At 37.3% G+C, this 18035-nt stretch overlaps 1 protein-coding gene across 4 annotated transcripts in view; it reads left to right on the top strand.

Moving 5' to 3' along the window:
- Positions 1-35: 35 nt before the first annotated feature.
- SREK1 (splicing regulatory glutamic acid and lysine rich protein 1) overlaps positions 36-18035 on the top strand; it is a 38865-nt gene continuing 20865 nt past the window's right edge. The window contains exons 1-6 of one of the 4 annotated variants that reach the window (XM_051788357.1): positions 36-432; positions 5946-6079; positions 13580-13695; positions 14991-15155; positions 16536-16714; positions 17311-17441. In XM_051788357.1, coding sequence (XP_051644317.1) covers positions 272-432; positions 5946-6079; positions 13580-13695; positions 14991-15155; positions 16536-16714; positions 17311-17441 — 886 coding nt within the window. In that variant the 5' untranslated portion in view covers positions 36-271. The other 3 variants (XM_051788360.1, XM_051788359.1, XM_051788358.1) reach the window with 3 other exon arrangements.

Below are 18035 nucleotides of genomic sequence, written 5' to 3'. Positions count from 1 at the left end.
CGCCCTGCCCACCGTGGCCCCGCCGGCTCCGTGGGAAGCGGCTCCTCGGGAAAAGCGGCTCCTCGGGAAGCAAGGGCTCTTCTCTTCCCGTGCGAGCCGGAGGCCCTGCCGGCAGGGGCCGCCCTCCGCCGGGGCGCTCCTCCGGAAGCAGCCGAGTGTGCCTCTAGAGGGCCCGCCCGCACGCGGGGCCGCTCCGGCCGACGGCGCGCGCCCCTCTCGGTGGGCGGGTCCCGCCCCCGGGTGCGCGCGGAGCGGCCAGGGAAGCGCCGCCATGATGAACAGCGGTGGGATCGGGGTCCCGCTGGGCTTCCCCCTGGGCCCCACCTCCGTTATCCAGGTCACCAACCTCTCCTCGGCCGTGACCAGCGAGCAGATGCGGACGCTCTTCGGCTTCCTGGGAGATATAGAGGAGCTGCGCCTCTATCCCCCGGAGTAAGTGGGGCCCGCGCCGGCCTCCGCAGGGACGGAGACTCGGGAGGAGAAGGAGGCGCGGAGGGGCCAGGGGGCGGCGGGGAGGGCAGAAGCAGAAGACCCGGCCCGCCATCTTGAGTGCGGGCACTGGACAAGTGTCACGTGCCCCCGCCTTTGTATGGCCGGGCCGGCGGGGAAGGAGCTGCGCCCGCACTTAAGATGGCGGCGCCAGGCCTTTTCCCTTTTGGAAACCCACTTTACCTGGCACTCTTCTCCTCGTTCGGGCTGTGTGCAGGGCAGTGGGCCAGGGAGCCCTCAGCCCGCCTCTGCCCGCCTGCTTGCCTTTCCCCTTTTTTTTCCCTTCTGTTAGAAGGGCTGTGCTCCGAGGTGGGGGTGGTCGAACAGAAACCAGAATAGCTGAGGTTCCGCAGATGGACGGAACCTTCCCTGCCTTGTGCCCCGAGTTGCTCCCCACAAGATTTGTGCAGTAAGTTAATCATGGACGTGTCACCTTTCCCTAGATTGTAGAGGTTCGCGAGGGATGCGCTGAGGTGGGAGATGCTGGGGCTCGCAGTATAACAGTGTTGCTTCTTCCGGTAGTCAGCAGAAAAAGGGAGGAAAATAAATGGGGTTTTTTTTAGGCAGCGGTTGTACTGGCAAGTGAATAAGACATGCCCTTTCAAACTGTGTATTTTCTTACAAAAATTAAATGGCAGAAAGGAGGGGAAGTAATTTGCATCTACATACTTGAATTTTAATAAAAAGAAGATGTAAAGACTGACCAAATTTAGATTTACAAAACTGAATAGCCAAAATGTTGGTGTTTATCAATGCCTATCTAGCTACATTTCATCTGAGTATGTTTGAATGCCAGCCATTCAGAAAAATTAACTATTTAATATGTAAATAGTATGTAATATGCTTAAAGCAGCCTTATTGATTTTTAGACACTTTATTAGATATATGGTGGATTTTTATACAGTTTTCTAGGGCTTTGCCTTGGAGATGTTCCACAATTGATTCTTTATACTTTGGGTTTTCTCCTGACCGATTTTTTTTTTGTTTTGTTACAGCCGTTGGTCTTATCTTTCACTAGGTTATATAAGAGATTTTAAGGCAAATAGGTACTTTTTTGACATTCATATATAAATAATATTTGTGCTGATGTGTACGGTTGTGCCAGAGTGTGTATATACATGTAAAATAATAAAATCCAGTACCATAGTAGGATTTAGTTTGGGAATGTCAGGGTTATGATGCTATAAAATTTGGTTCTTCATGATGAATTCAGTTTTCAGAGACAGGATGTGGGATTGTAATTACATCTTTTACTCTTGGTTTTATTTACAGTTTTTATGCATAACTGTTAGAAATACAGATTTCCTTGCCTAATTGGTAGGGACGTTTGACCTGACTTTCAAATTAGTACCTTGAGAGAAAATTAATTATTTGCTCTAATGCCCTTTTTTTGTTTCAAAAAAAGAGGTGCCTCCTGTTAAATTTCTGAAAATATATTTGAATAACATTGTGATAAATTTAGGAAATAATGTTTCATTGACAAGTGGTTGGGAAGCAAAGCTGTCCCAAGCAAAAAGTTTTATTGATCCCTTTCGGTTTGCAGTACAGTTGAAATGTGAAGCTGGTTTGCAGTGTGTGACAGGTCTTTTGCCTTGAGTATGTTCTCCAGTATGCCAGCCACTCGAACAGCCTGGTGTTTTTTTTCAGCCTGCGAGGAGATCAGTGATGCCTGTAATCTGATTCCTAGTCCCACCTGTGCTTTTGTGATACATTTGTCACCCAGCTGAAGTCTGTGTTTCAGACTAGCCTTCAAAATCACATTTATAGGGATAAGCCTTCAAGTAAGAGGATTTTTCAACAGTTAAATGTTGAACAACTTTATTGAGCAACTGTTGGGTTTTTGCAGAATGAGTTATTTGAAAGCAGGGAGGTGCAAACTCTCTCCATTAAATGTGCAAAGTCCTGCTGTGAAGACTGTTTGCTTCTGCATGGTCTGGAGTGGACTTGGAAGCTAGAACACTCAAGTGTTTCAAAATAAACTTTTGTTTTAACCAAAAGTTGGACAATGGGCTAGTTGGTTTTAACTCTTCCCTAGTCAAGCGCAAGACTGGATTGGCCTCTGTGTTCTGCCACCAGGAAGCTCCGCTCTGGTTGCAACCCAGCAGATGTTGAGACGTGGAGGCACATGTTGTACCAGACCTTGGTGATAGGCTTTGGGGCCTCTTCTAGTTCAGAGCCTAATGGTGTTCTCTGTTCGTGAATCCTAGTAGCTGAGCAAAGCCTGGTTTAGCTTTGAGGGGTGCCACCAAACTGAGTCACTCTCACTTGTGCCTTACAGGTGGATAGGCCATCTTCACTTAACTCAGGAAAGGGACATAGGTTTGTCATCTGTATGGTCCAATCAGTAGACATTGTTAACTCATGCAGGTAACAATGAAGTTACCTCAAAGATGAGGCCTTTGAGGCAAAACACACACAGCCTCTGCATAATTATTCCATAACATTCTGTTTTAATAAGTTATTAATTTCTGTTGTCTCCTCCACATACCATCCACCCTGGAGAAAATTCGGACAGTTTTATAGCCTTTTCTTTGATTTTTTTTTTTTTTACTGTAGCTTTCTGAACAGGTCATTCTTAGAAAATATTTCAGTTGATTGTTGTTGGGAGATGGAATGTTGCTATCTCCCTACAAAGGAAAAGAAAAATGTGGAAATGTCGGAGTACTATTTAGATATTTATTTCCTTTTTGAGTTTTTTTTTGCTTTCCTGAAGAAACTGGATTTCAGTAACCTTCAGTCAGAGATGTAGAAATTGCTTTTTGGCATCAATGCTGCTTAACCCTAGGAAGAAGACTATGACTCTCCTTAAGTTCAGCCTCAGAAAAGGTTAGCAGAAAAAAGGCAACAAAAGGAATTAAAACAGAATAGGACTTTTCTGTTTTAGGAAAGACTTCTTAAGAAGTCTGCTGGGAAGATTTCAGAGGCTCACTTCCTAAAAGTGAAACCTTCTAGAGTTTTAGTTCTTTTGGATCTTAATAGTTTCCCTTGATGGAGATGCATCATTAATATGTTTTTAGCAGAGATGGTCTCCTTATAGAGAATTTCTCCTTCTTAACCTTCAGAAAAGACTTGGTACCAAGACTTCTTTGTAGAGCCTCGTTTGCAGTAGCGTTCGGATATTAATATTTTTTAACATAGTTTGCAGATAGCTTTTGTGATTTAAATCCAAGTGAAACAGGAGGGCGAGTGTTACAAAAAACACACTTGTCAGAGCTGGCTCTGTACATGTTGAAATTTATAAAGATTATTATGGGGCCTGAAACTACCTGGAGCAGAATTATGTTCCTGAGTTGGCAATGAAAACAAAAATGTAGAAGAACCTGGGAGACATCAGAAGTCTTAAGCTCTGCCAGGGGAGGTTTAGGTTGGATATTAGGAAGAAATTTTTTACAGAGGGAGTAATCAGACATTGGAATGGGCTGCCCAGGGAGGTGATGGATTCACCATCCCTGGAGGTTTCTAAGATGAGACTGGATGTGGCACTTAGTGCCATGGTCTAGTAACCACAGTGGTGGTGTTAGATCAGGGGTTGGACTTGATCTTGGGAGGTCTTTTCCAACCCAGTTGATTCTATGGTTTTTCAACAGTGTGGACTACAGAACCTTCAGTGAAGGCTTCAACCATTTGACTTGTAACGCTGACATGTGTATTTATGAAGAAACAAACAAACAGCAAACAATGACAACAGAAAAACCCAAAACACCCCCTCCAACACCCTCTCCTCCTGCCCACCTTGGGTTCCCCTCCCCCAGCAAACCAAACCAAATAAAATATTTTGGCCATTAAAAGTCGTTTTGCTCAACAAAGTTTCTGTTGAGTGCTAAAAAAGTCATAGCTGACTGTAATTTCTGATGTTGGAAACTGATCTAACAAAGACCCTACAGCTGGCTCAGAAGCCTTTCTATGCAATTTTTTTTCCTGAATGTGGAAACTTGAAACTGTGAAAACATTGACCACTACAGACAAAGTGGGTAGAAGAAATGTGGTCATCTTGTAATGTTTTTCTAAACTGTATGAGGCTTTCATGTTTGTCTCTCCCACGCCCTGTTTAGTTTTTCCTCCTCAGTGTCCATCATAAGTGTTTCTAAATGCAGTTCTGAATTTGACCATCTCTTTAGATATTTTACCTAGGTGCTACTGTTCTGGTAACCAGAAACATACTGTCTGTGAAACATATAGTCTGCCTGCCTCTGAAGTTCCCAGTTTATTTTTTGCAATTAATATGATGAAATAATATGTCTAAAACTTTTAAATTTATATTTAAATATTGAAATCTAATTAATTTCATAGAATAACTTTGGAAGTACCTGCTTTGGAATTTGAGGGAACTACAAAATGGGTTGAGTTAAACTTGAACTGCTGCTGGTACTTCCAGAAAGTTGACGAGTTTTTCGGTTTGGGTTGAGGCAGGACCCAGGTGAAACAGTTTATGCAGTGCATTTTCCCTAAGTTTCTGCTTTGCTAGAAGGCAAATGGTCTTTTCAAATGGAAATTGCTAATATTTCAGCAATATCCTGTTGCATTCTCTCTTTAAAAATTTCATTGTACTTCCTTCATGTGAAGAAATAAGCTGCTCATATAAAGGTCACAAACCTTGACTAGGGAATCCATTTTTAAAGCAAACTTCTGTGGTTTTGATCAAGATTTCAATGTTTACATGTTCTCAGTTGGTATACTGCTTAATGGAAAAGCAAATTACAAATTTTCTTCCTTTTTGTAGCCAAATGATGAGTTGCTCCTCCCTCATCCAGTGTTACGTCGAGCTACAATATGCCAAACTAAGGCAGATGATAAAAAGGAATTTTGTTATATTAGTCAACTAAGACCCAGTATTTGAAAGAACTCTCAATAACTGCTTTTATTTTAATAAGAATTAATAAAACAGCTTTTATGAAAACCGAAGAAAAAATATTAGTTATTACAGGCTAGTATCTGAAGGACCCACTGAAAAATGGCAGGGTTTGTTGTTTGGCTTTCCTCAACAAGGTTTATTTGGAGAAAAAAAGATAAACTATAAATTATTACTTGACAAATGCATCAAGTAAATATGCTACTTAAAACAGTAAGTTGGAACTACTATTCAGTGTTGTGTGCCAAGATTATAAAAGAAAATTAGCCTTTTTGATTAGTGATTTTGGTTTCATGAATTTTCATTAAAAAGAAGGAGGTGCTACACTATGCTTCTTTCAGTGACATAGTAAGTAGGCAAATTAGTAGATTTCTAGACTGTTATGACTAACTCTTCTAGGAAGTGTAAAACCTTTTTTTTCCTTAAGGAGTAATAGTTAAAAATACATGCAAGCAATTATTTAATATGACTGATTGTTTTTTTTTCCCTTTTATCTTGCAGCAACTCATCTAGTCTAAAACCTTTTTTATTAAGAAGTAATAGTTAAAAATATGTACATGCAGTTTTTTAATATGAGTAATTGGGTTTTTTTCGTTTTATCTTGCAGCAACGCACCTCTTGCTTTTTCCTCCAAAGTATGTTATATTAAGTTTCGCGAAGCATCAAGTGTTGGTGTGGCCCAGCATCTAACTAACACGGTTTTTATTGACAGAGCTTTGATAGTTGTTCCCTGCGCAGAAGGTTGGTATTTTAGACATTCTTTTGTACTGTTGGTCTTTGTTGTGTCTGTTCAGTGTTTTAAGCTTTCCATGTAAAAAGGTGGTGCTCTGTTGTTCTTTTGTTTTATTTTATTGCTTTTTGAGAGAAAAGTCTTGAATCAAAATTGAAAATGGAATGAGGAAACCCAATGATACAGATTTAATTGAAATTCAGCATTAGCAATAAGGTAGTTGATTTAAATTATAATTCGGTTTTCCATAATCATCACATATTTTGAGGGGAAAAAAAGTAAAATAATTCCCTGTGGTTTGTGTTGGCAAGGTTATTCTTACACAGAGTGCTCACTGAAGTCAATGGAGCTCTGAAAAGATCAGCCAATTTCCTGACACAATAACATTGCAGTTTGAATCTTAATGTATCACCTTTGATGTAGTGGATTTTTTGTTGACTTGTGATTTTTTTTTTAAGACAATGATTATTTTTGCATTGTTTAAGAGTACATCCCAATTTTCTCTCGTAGACGTGCAATATATGGATTTGACCATTTTAGAGTCATCTAAACTAAAATATTTAGCATTCATGGTGATAGTTACTTTTGAATAGAAATGTTTACCTGTTAGCTTTATTTTTTAAAAGGAATTTTTCTTTCATGTTACTGTTGAAAATGTTACTTTATGTGTCATAAAACTTTTCTTATCTATAGCAATACTTCTCTTTGGTTTTAGATATCTCCTTAAATAAGCAGTGATCTGTACAGAATGCTTCCATCATAAAATGCTTTTAAAAACTCTTAAAAAAACAAAATGCTTGATGAATACTAAATTGGCAAATGTTCCTTTACCTAGCTGTGAGGCCACACTTTTATGGATATATTGAATACAAGACAGCTTGTATTGTTAGTATAGTATCCTAGATCTGAATACAGTTACCTGAAGCATGGTCCTAAGGTAGGCGTTTTTGTTGGAGTTAGGCAGAGCCCCATTGACTTCATTGGGATCATTGTGTAATCGAACATCTGTTTAGCTCTGACCCTGTTGCCTCTTTGGAGTGGAATCATTCCAGCTGATGGAGTGAACCTGACTTCACTTTCAACCTGGTAGCTTTACCATGAACAATATGTATAGTGATTGAACCATGAACTGCAGCAAGTCCAGAAATACCCCTTATACATCTCTAACTGCAAGAGTTCAAAAAAATACTGTTAACTTCCTGGAGTTTGTTAACGATGGTCCCAGAGTACTGTTTTTCGGCATGTTTGCCACATCATGGTCTAGATAGTGTGAGATAAGTGCTGCTGTAATAATCATCTGGGATTTTCTTAGCAAACTCTACCAGGTCTTCAAAATTTCAGAAACCCTCCAAGTACTTTTCACTAAAGGCCATATTGACCTACAACTGACCTGCCTGTTCTTGTAGCCTTCTTACTAGGGGCATATTGCACATTTGTCTTTGTAAAGCCTAGATTTTTAGTTGCTTCTGTGCCTTGTTTTGGGGCCTTTTTGGTTTCATATTTTGAACTTGTTCTAAAACCACAAAGAGAATATGGCTGTATCCACTTGCAACTGTGTATAGGCTAAGGGGATCAGAGTCCCCAGTTGGAAAATTGCCCCTAAATACATTGACTAAGGTTTATTCAGGGTCTTAGTTTTACATTTTGTCAAAAAGAGGTTAACACTGGTTCAGTACTTCCAGAGAGGGAAGATTGTTGCCTAATGAGTGAACACACCTCCTGGTGTTTTTCTTCTGATGATATCACTGCCTGACATGATATGGCAACAGGCAGGTAAAGCTACGTTTTTCCTGTCTGTTGGTGGTAGACAATGAGTGGAAGGAGAAAAAAATCAAAGTTCTGACAAATCTTGTTCCGACTCTTATTTGTAACTGACTTATTAGGTGTTTCTGAGAAACTGTATTAAAATGTCACTCTTCAAAATCATTCTAGACTCCACAGAAATGTATGTATAATTAGGTGAACAAGTGATTGGGGTTTGAGGTAACTTCTTTTTTTAATGTCAGAATGCTGTTTTCATGTAACTTTTTATTATAAGCATTTATAAAAAGATGTGAATTATACAGATTTAACTTTCTGATTAATTTATTGTGTGGAATAAATATGACTTTGGAGACCACAGCTCAAGGTTTTTGATTCAATATGTGTCATATGATGCATTGTTAATGGAGTCAGTGGAGTGGATCATGGGCTTTAAAAGTAGTGATGGCTTTATTCTGCCAGGAGGTAAAATTATGTAATTGTCCAACAGTGCCAGTAATAAAACATTTCATGTGCCAAGTTGAACATAAGAGAGAGGTGAAATGAACTCTGAAAACCCAGTTTTTTAAAAGAGAATAAAATCTGAAATTGGGAATGTATTTAAACAGTGGTAAATCAAGGGTGTATGAGGAGGGAATCACTACAGAATGAAAATCAGTCTTAATTATATGACATTTAGTATAATGATTTAACAAAAATGTAATTGTAAGTGAAGTAAGATTACTAAGATGTTAAAATATGACTTTTTTGTGTGTGTATTGGTAGGTTTTTCTTTAAATATACTTTGAAAACGCAAAGGTTGAAAGCTAAACAAAGATGCCACCCTAATCATTCTAAATTTTATGTCCACATTATCTGGTAGATGGATTTTGACTATTAATTTGGTTTTGTATGTTTTCTCTGTGTGATATTTGTGCATTATTAGATGACTAGACTGGCCAAGGCAGACCTGTTACACTTGCCTGAGTTAGGCATTGTTTGCCATGCCACTAAACCTGCCGCCAAGTGAAACCTTCATGGGGGAAATGAGATCGAAGTCTGGCCTGCTGAAGATGGACGCCCTGTCTCTGTTTTTATTTTATTTTGATTTCTTTCCTTTGTTTCTTTTATTTTTATTTTATTTTGTCCCTTTTTTGTTTTGTTCTGTTAAATCTCTTTCCCTTGTACTTGTGAACTGGTACTTCAGTTCTGTAAAAATGATGTTTGTAAAGGGTTCACAGTGTTTGATCTTGAAGTTGACCTGAAGCTGCTTATGAATGGTGGATGGTATACAGAGAATTTAGAATATGATTCATCTTCAATGCTGTGAATTAAGGATAAATTTGATTTAGAATACATTTAAGCATCTAAATTCAACAGATGAGCACATCGTGTCAGAAGGCAGGAACAGTTTTGCGATACATTCTTTCATATGTTGTGTTTTATGAGTTCTTCTTGGAAAAGGACAGTTGAGACTCATGCTTCTGGAGAAACCAACTTTAGAAAGTAAAGTCATGATATTTCTCTGCTATTTTCCTCAGCAGAGTGTTTTATTTTAGGTTGCACTGTCTATTTAAAAGAAGGCTGATTATTTATGTCTAATGTGATGAGCTTAAAATAATTATTTCTGAAACAACTTTTATGAATATTGAATGTCGTGAAATATTTGTTTACTTTTGATGAAACCTTGCAGCAGTGAGGTCAGTGACAGGAGGATTTCATCCTTTTCTTGTAATTTTCAGAAAAGACTGTTTACCACTCATAAGTACAAATGCAGCCTGGAATTTTGGTTGGAATGTGTTACGTGAGACACGTTGTCTTTAAACACTGTTATTTGTGAGAAGATTGAATCAGTTCTCTGTGTGTGTGCACGTATGTGTGTTTATACTTGCATTTTTGACATGCTGCAGTGGTAATTATTTGAAGAAGAGGTTTAAAAAAAGAAAAGTCAGAAAAAAAAGTGTTTTCTCCATCATCTCACAGTCTCAGAAGCCCTGGCAGTTCATGCTGGAGTGATTGAGATGGTTCTCATCCCTAAATGATGTTTTCACTTCCTGTGAAATGGGAGCCCTGAAACAGAAGTGGTGAACAAGGTGCTGTGTCTAGTCTTCAGGCATTGCTCTTCCCAGCCAGCTGCATTGGGATCTGTTGGTTTCACTCTGAAAAGAGCTTTGCTTGATGATTTTTATTGGATTTGGCAGTTGAGGTAATTGCCAGTAGCTGTCATGTCTTTATTTGCTGCTGCTAAATCCACTAAGATTCATGAGTTGGATCACATGAAGTATTTTATTTGTAAGTGTACACGTTCCATTGATTTAAAATAGAAGGAAAATAACTACTATTATGTTTAGAGTAGTTGTGAGCAGTATTTTTAAAAAACAAACTTATTGCAGACACATTTTTGGGGGTGAGGATTAACTGTGTAGTTTCACTACAAAGAGTAGGAAATTAATTTTTTCTGAGCACTTGAGGAATAAATACTGTGATTAGTACTTGTTTAATGCAGGTACTTCTATTCAACCTCCATCAAAATGGGTTCTGGTATGGACTAGGCTTACTACGGCTCTTAAGACTTCGATGATACAAAAAAGTAGCAATCACAACTGTTTATAGGCAGTGGTGAGCTAATCTACATTTGCTTCCAGATTCCTTTGCAAAGTGAAGAATCAATAAATAATTGATCATAGAAATCGTAATTTACTAAGCAGAAGAGCTTCTAAGAAATGGAGTGTAGATGTGGCATATTTATATTGTCTGTTTCCCTCATTAGAAAGTAAATATCTTCACCTCATTTCCATTCAGGTTTTAAATACCATGTTTTAAAAATGAAAGTGTTATTTTTAAACTAAATTATACTAATCTGTTGTGTCAAACCCCACGTTTTATTGTATTTTTGTGAGCTTGTATTCCTTTTATAAATAAATTCACAGAGATAAAATTCCAAAATACTCGTGAGGGTATTTGGTCACGCATATTAATTTGTTTTTTAAAACCGTTTAAAAAACGGGGAAGTAGGTTTCTAAGACATTGCAGATTTTTATTTCCCCACAACAGTGTTCCATAGAATTTTGGACTGGTCTTAAAAACTGGAAAAGATATTTGAAAAGACACTATCTTTGAATATCCAGGCAAATTTTTGGGTTATGTCTGTAGAGATAGACCCTTTATCTTTCTTGAAAACAAAATGAATAATCTTTTTTTGTGGTATTGAACTGATGGACTAGATTTTGTATTTTAAAACTTTACATTGTTAAAAACCAAAGTATTCTGGAAATAATGCTGCAAACTTTACAATTTACATATGCATGCTGTTCATTCTTTGAGCTGCTATAATGATGAATGGAACTGAAATGTTCAGTGGATTCCTTTAAAAACACTTGAGCAAATTAGTAGTTCCAATTATTTCAATGCCATGATGCATATACTTAAAGTTTAGGCTTCTGTTTAAGTCTTGGCTCATTGTCCTTCTTAGTTATGTGCCTAACCCAATTCCTGTTTAAAAAGGCTAAGTGCCTAAGCATATTGTAAGTTTACCTGATTAAGTGTGTGTTGAATTGGCTGTATGTAAGTGCATGCTTGAATTAGGCATATGCTTATGTACATTACTGACCAAGGATCTCAATTAGCATGCAGACACACCACTTTAGGAGCCACGTCTGCCATCAGATTTACTTGTGCAATATCTCTCGATCCGTAGAAAGCTGCACAAATTGCAAGATATTCACTGTTCAGGATAAATTCTGGTTCACTAGTCATTTGAAAGCACTTAAGTATTTAGTTTGTCAGCAGAATTGGTACATAATTCTGTGCCTAATTTGCATGCACAGCTGCTGGAACTATATATTCAAAAGCCTTTTAGTTGGCAGCATATTAGGCAGGGTATGCAGCAAAGTACATGATACTTTTGAGCAGTCAGGTACACCTCTCATTGCATGCCTGACTTCAAAATGAGATCTGTGAAGGGTGCTGAACATTGTGATGGTGGCTTAGATTCATGCATGTTTTTTAAAAAAAGCCCTGGAATTCATTACTGCACAGTTAATTCTTAAGTGCTAACAATTTTCCTATTTTTCTCCTTTAGATAGCAAAATCGAGTAGTTTCTTACATGTTAAGGAGGAAAGTGTCTCAAAATTTAACATAAATAAAATAAATGTAAATAGGAAGCATGAAATTAAATGGGTACTGTTACTTTATCTTTTCTGTTCTACCCATGCTACATACAAATTCAATTTCATTTAGATTTTTTTTGTCCTTTGGTCATATCCAACTGTTACCCAGTCTTTCCTGCAGATCTGTAAAATAGGTTTGCAAAAGTTTTTTAATTTCATTTTTTAAAGTAGTATGTTTCCATGGGGTCAGTTGGAACTCATGTAGCTAAAACTGCGTGGTGTTTTGAAACATACCTCATGTTTTGCTTTTTGATAAGAATATTTGTATTTTAATTTTTAATTTAGAGGTCTTGTAAGTTAAAACATACGTAGTTTGAATCAAAGCAGTAAAAGCCACTGGCACAGCTTTTGTATGTTCCTTGACCATTTAAACATTAGAACAATGTTTAAATAAGAGCATTTACTTTATTATGGTTCATGTGGTAATACCAAAGGGCTTAGCTGGTTAGCAAATGTACAGTTATGCCAGTAATGTTGAACAGATCATAGATACCTAGTATAATTAGAACTTCTTTTGGTAGGTTTTTATTTTAGTGTTTAATGTTTGTACCAGTTTAAATCCCTTTGCATTTCAAATTTAAAATGTACATTTAATTGTAATCCTAATTGTTTGACTATTAAATCTTTTGATTTTTGGAGATTTTTGGGGTTCATTTAATAGTCTAATTGTGACTGACATTGAATGAAACCTGCGTTTAATTCGGATTAGTTATTACTTAAACCTTTAGCATGGCGGTAGGATTATAATCAGGTTGAAAGAGCAGGGAATACGTATTCTGGGAAAACAGAGCTTGCTTAGCTGATCAGTTATGATTTTCTTCAGTCTCAGTAAATTTAAAGTAAATTTATCAAAGTTTCCCATAAACTGAGGTGACCTACAATGTGGGACAGTACAAATCTAAATTTTTTCTGCTCTTCCCTCCTCCACCTTCAGGTTCACTTGTAGTATGTATTGTGTGCAGTCACTGTAGTTCAGTAGTTTTTTTATTTTATGTTTTACTTGTTTTTACATTCTAAGTAGGTAGCACCAGAGGAATAAAGAAGAGCGCAAATTTCAGTTAGCACATACTTGTTTTTTTCTTTTTTTGTTTTTCTTTCTTTTACTGATTTGGTTATTTGCCATTTCTGGGGATTAAACTTTAAAAAATGTTCTTCTTTTCTGTATCTGATGTTCTGTGTGCTATTAGTGATGCAGCCAACACGAACGGTTGTCATGTGTAAAACAACTTTCGATCACCGCGAAAACACCGCCCTGGGAAAGCGTCCATGCTTGATATCGTTTGGTTCATGAACGTTAAGTTTCCAGTACAGGTGACCCATAGCTCAAAGTGTTAAATAATTGTATACATTATTCAGTTTTTAAAATAATAATCCATTAATGAGATTGCTAGTCTTTGAAATTTTTCTCACTTTTGTTTTTCCTAGTAGAACAGGGTAAAAGGAAAAACTTAAGTTCTTATTTGTTTCTTTGTAAGGATCTGGTAGATAGATTCATTGTTATTTATTACATTTTTAAATGCAAGGGTAATTGTAAAATCATAGAAAGAGTAACATCTGTCTAGTGTTCCAACTCTGTGTAATGTTTTCATTTGCTTCTTCAGGTAAAATCCCAGATGAAGCCAAAGCCCTCTCTCTATTGGCGCCTGCTCCTACTATGACAAGTCTGATGCCTGGTGCAGGATTGCTTCCCATACCTACACCAACCCCTTTGACTACAGTAAGTAAAATTCAGTAGCTGTTTAATTTCTCGTTTCCTCTGTGCTCTAGCCTTTTCTATGTGCAGAGAACAAGAACTGTCTGATCCATGGATTTTGCAGTGAGAGTTTAGCTTTGGTGGTAAAGGCTTGCTGAGGATTCATCAGGTGTCCATGCACAATGTTTCTGGGTTTTTCTTTCAGATTATTATTTTGCAAAAGAGTGGGTAAGTATTGGTTTTGGTGGTTGTCCATTTTAATTGTTGTCCTGCCCTAGAGCCTTTTATTTGGTCAAGTGGAAGTGCTATCCACCTCCTAAAAATTTATTAAAACCTAATAGTTACATTGACACCATTCTTCAGAATATTAAACTGCTGCAGTAGAGAGATTTTACTTGATACCTCTACAGAAAGGTTTTTCATTGTTTGTCTAATAATGTTTTCACTACAAAGAGTAGCAGCTTGATGCTGCTACTTCTGCTCAATTCCCTTTTGCCTCTGTAAGCCTTTCTTGACATCAGCAAGCTGCAGGGAAAATTTCAAGTTAAAATAGAGTAGTTTTTTTCCTTTGCTACATAAAAAAAATTACTCATGGCTAGTTAGAAAATTTGTTTATGGGAAAGGCAGTTGCTTTTTGGGTAGAGAAAATAAAATTCAAACCAGGAACTCAGTGGGCCAACTTTGTAGTGATTTTTAAGAGACTTTTTCTAATGTTTCCTGGGAGAGAGTTTAATGTCCAGTTCCAAACATGAGAGATATATTTTCCTCTAGGAGTGAGGGAAAGAGACTGAATATCCTTTGCATTTCAGCTGTAATTAATCTTGACTTACGTAGTTTATTTGTCTAAAAGGTGCCTTATGTTTCCCTTTGATGGACTGATATCTGTCGGCACTGAGCATTGCAAATTACCTTCTGTCCTTGCTGGGCAAGGTCTTGACCATTTCTCATCTAGTCCAAATACTTGTTGTGTCAAAAAAATAAGAACATTAGCAGTATCTGAAGGTATCTTACTCAATCTAAGCATTAAAAATTGAAGCCTATATGTTTTGTGATTGATACACTACATATACACTGGTCCCTGTCCAGAGCTCTTTGATAAGATGCTAATTGATAACCCACAGCAAATCTTAACTATAGAAGGCTATTTATGGGTATATTTTTGTTCTGTAAAAAAACTTGCTGTACTGTGACCTTAAAGTACTGCCTATTTTTATTAGATCTATCTATATACAAACGGTCAAGGCAGGCAAGTATTAAGAAGTGAATTGTCTCCCACTAGTGCATGGTTGGAAAGTATATTCTGTTTTTGTGTTTTTCAGCTTGGTGTTTCACTTGGCACTTTAGGGGCTATACCAGCAGCAGCATTGGACCCTAACATTACAGCACTGGGAGAAATACCACAACCACCAATTATGGGAAATGTGGATCCATCCAAAATTGATGAAATCAGGAGAACAGTCTATGTTGGAAACTTAAATTCCCAGGTAGCTTTTGGGTTTTTTTGTGTTGTAGAAATACTAATGGAAGGTGTGAAATTGTAATTTATGAATTCTAATCTTAACGGTTAAAGATTTTATATCAGTAAAAGGCAACATAAATTTAAGCAAAACCTCCTAAATTTTGTTGCTTATTCATGATATTTTGAATGCTCCTGTGCCAATCAGATCAGACCAGGCTCTGGAACTCATTCTGTCAGAGAAGTCACACTGTAGCTGAATTCAGGAAACACACTTAACAGTTGTGCATGCTGATCAAATGTCCAGTTGGGTTGTGTTAGGTTAGCAATGCCTCGGAAGTCATGAGATCATGGTAGCTGTCTCCCACAGCACTGTGAAGTTGCTTAGTAAGATGGAGTAAGATGGAGTGATGTGTCTTAGTGGAAGTTGAAAATTAGCATAAATACCTTTCAGTCATCAACTTGGTTTTTCAGCAGTTGATTGAATGAATTGAAAAATACTTACTTTTGACTGATAACAATTTAAGTATTACATTTTGGGGGTTTTTGACTGGTGAAGTAGCTACTGAGTGTAAAAGTACTACTGATCATGATAAACTGAAAAATAATAGAAAGCCATATGAAGCTAAGTCTTTTAATATTCTTTGGATATTTTTTTAATTGATCAGAAGTCACAATCAGCTTGTATACAGGTGTATAAGGAAATTCCTCATCAGTTATTTCAGATGAGTTGCCTGAAAAGTGAAAAATCCTGTGCAAATGTGGTTTTTTTAACTTAGACGAAGAACTAAGGGCTTGTAGCTGCACTATTTTAAATCACAGAATATTCTTTAGATTCCATCATCATGGCTAGGCTTCGTGAACGAAGATTGGGAAGGGCTCTACCCACATTTACTACAAGCACGCTGGTGGCTAAAGAGGCCAATGTGAGATAGACAAGTCTGGTTGCAAAAGTCACAGCAGAAAGACTCCTTGGATGGTATCGGCAAGACACGGTTCTTTCTGCGTTCTTTTCTCCTCGAGAGTGATCCTGCGTGTGTTCTCAAAGGAAGCAGCAGCGTTATGAGCTGTGTGTCTCCACACCTCCCGATTGGAGGCCAGAGTAGACCAGTGATAAAGATCAATATGGCCAAGGCTGAGATGTTGTTTCAGGGAGTCCTTGAATCTCCTCTTCAGGGCTCCTCTCTTGCGGCAGCCAGTGGCAAGTTCACCATAAAGCATGAATTCTTTAGATTAATGGCAGAAAAAATACATGTCTTTTTTTTTCTTTTTACAGTGTAACATTACTAAATTCATGCCATCTGTGTAGTAATGGTGAGACATCATTCCAAAATCTGTAGCTCTTAGACTACCGGGTATATTCTATAAGTGGGTTTTGTTATATATTCTACTTTTTGACTCTTTTTAGACTACAACAGCAGATCAGCTGCTTGAATTCTTCAAGCAAGTTGGAGAAGTTAAATTTGTGCGAATGGCAGGTGATGAGACTCAGCCAACACGATTTGCTTTTGTGGAATTTGCTGACCAAAATTCTGTACCTCGAGCTCTTGCCTTTAATGGAGTTATGTTTGGAGACAGGCCACTGAAGTAAGAAATTAGTTATCCATATGACTACTGAATGAGAGATTTCTTTGTATCCTTGTATATACATTTATGACTCTGATGTGTAGGAAAATGCTGTTACTTGTTTTTCAGTATGAGAACTTAATGTTAACAAACCGGAACATTCTTATCAATTCCAATTTCAAGGTTTAGCGTAAGTTTCTCTTAGAATAATATGGGTAACATTGAGTAAAATATATATCTATTAATCTTGAGGTAGTGGAGGCTATAGTAGTGAAAGAATTTGCAAAGTCCTTAGGGCTAAGTTTTCCGTATGATGCGTATGTAATTAGTAGGTCTTAGCATAGAGATTTTATATGAAATGGAGAAATAACTTCCTAGACTTCTACTAAAAATACTGTAACAGAGAAATATTGTGCTACCTGTTTCTAAAATTGGTAATATTTGAAAGTAACAAAAGATATTTCAGATACTTGGAAAAAATGAGTATTAGCACAAATCTGTAGTTTTGCTGAACTTTAAAGGTTTTAGTTTACATGGAAGATGAGATGTTTTTCTTTCATGTTTTTTGTTTTTACTTTTCAAGTGTTTAAGAATTAAATGTTTTTATTTTTCCTTAGAATAAATCACTCTAATAATGCAATAGTGAAGCCTCCTGAAATGACACCACAGGCTGCTGCTAAGGAGCTGGAAGAAGTGATGAAGAGAGTAAGGGAAGCCCAGTCTTTCATATCTGCTGCTATTGAGCCAGGTAGGTATATTGTGTTCAGTAGCTAACAGATGCAATCTCTATGTACCTTGGCACACACTTTTAAGAGCATTTTCAGACACAGGAAGAGGATACTTAAAGGTATTCAGTATGTGTTGGTAAAAAATAGGAGAATAATCAAAATTTTATTCATGCAACAAAGAAGTGGAATGAAGCTTTTTATTTCATGTGATTTTTTCACATACATGTTCAGTTAATGTTTTCAAAAATAAAAATTTTATAAATCGATACTTTGACTCTTTAAGTTCAGAGTATGTGGAAACTGTTAAAAGAAAATGCTTTATTCTCCTCTAGCACACATGAGTGCCGTAGTTTAATGATCAGCATGGTTCTGAAAGCAGTAATATTATGCTTTCCTTATCTGCAGCAGGTTAATTTTATCTCTTTTTCATGATGGCTCAAGACTGGATACATCCTCATAGCAAATGGGATCAGAGAATGAATCTGGAATAAAACTTAACATATTTTAGAAGACTTGTTTTCATCCAGATTGTTTCCTTATTCCCTGTTGACACAGATGCAAAGTCAAAGAGGAAGGTGTTTGTGTGTTGAGAGGTTAGACAGACATTCCAATGC

The sequence above is a fragment of the Manacus candei genome, unplaced genomic scaffold (assembly GCF_025592945.1).
Source record: "Manacus candei isolate 608988 ecotype Guabito, Panama unplaced genomic scaffold, ASM2559294v1 h1tg000024l, whole genome shotgun sequence".
NCBI classification, from domain to species: domain Eukaryota; kingdom Metazoa; phylum Chordata; class Aves; order Passeriformes; family Pipridae; genus Manacus; species Manacus candei.
Note: the sequence above shows the minus strand (reverse complement) of the source record. Positions and strands in the feature narration are given on the sequence as shown.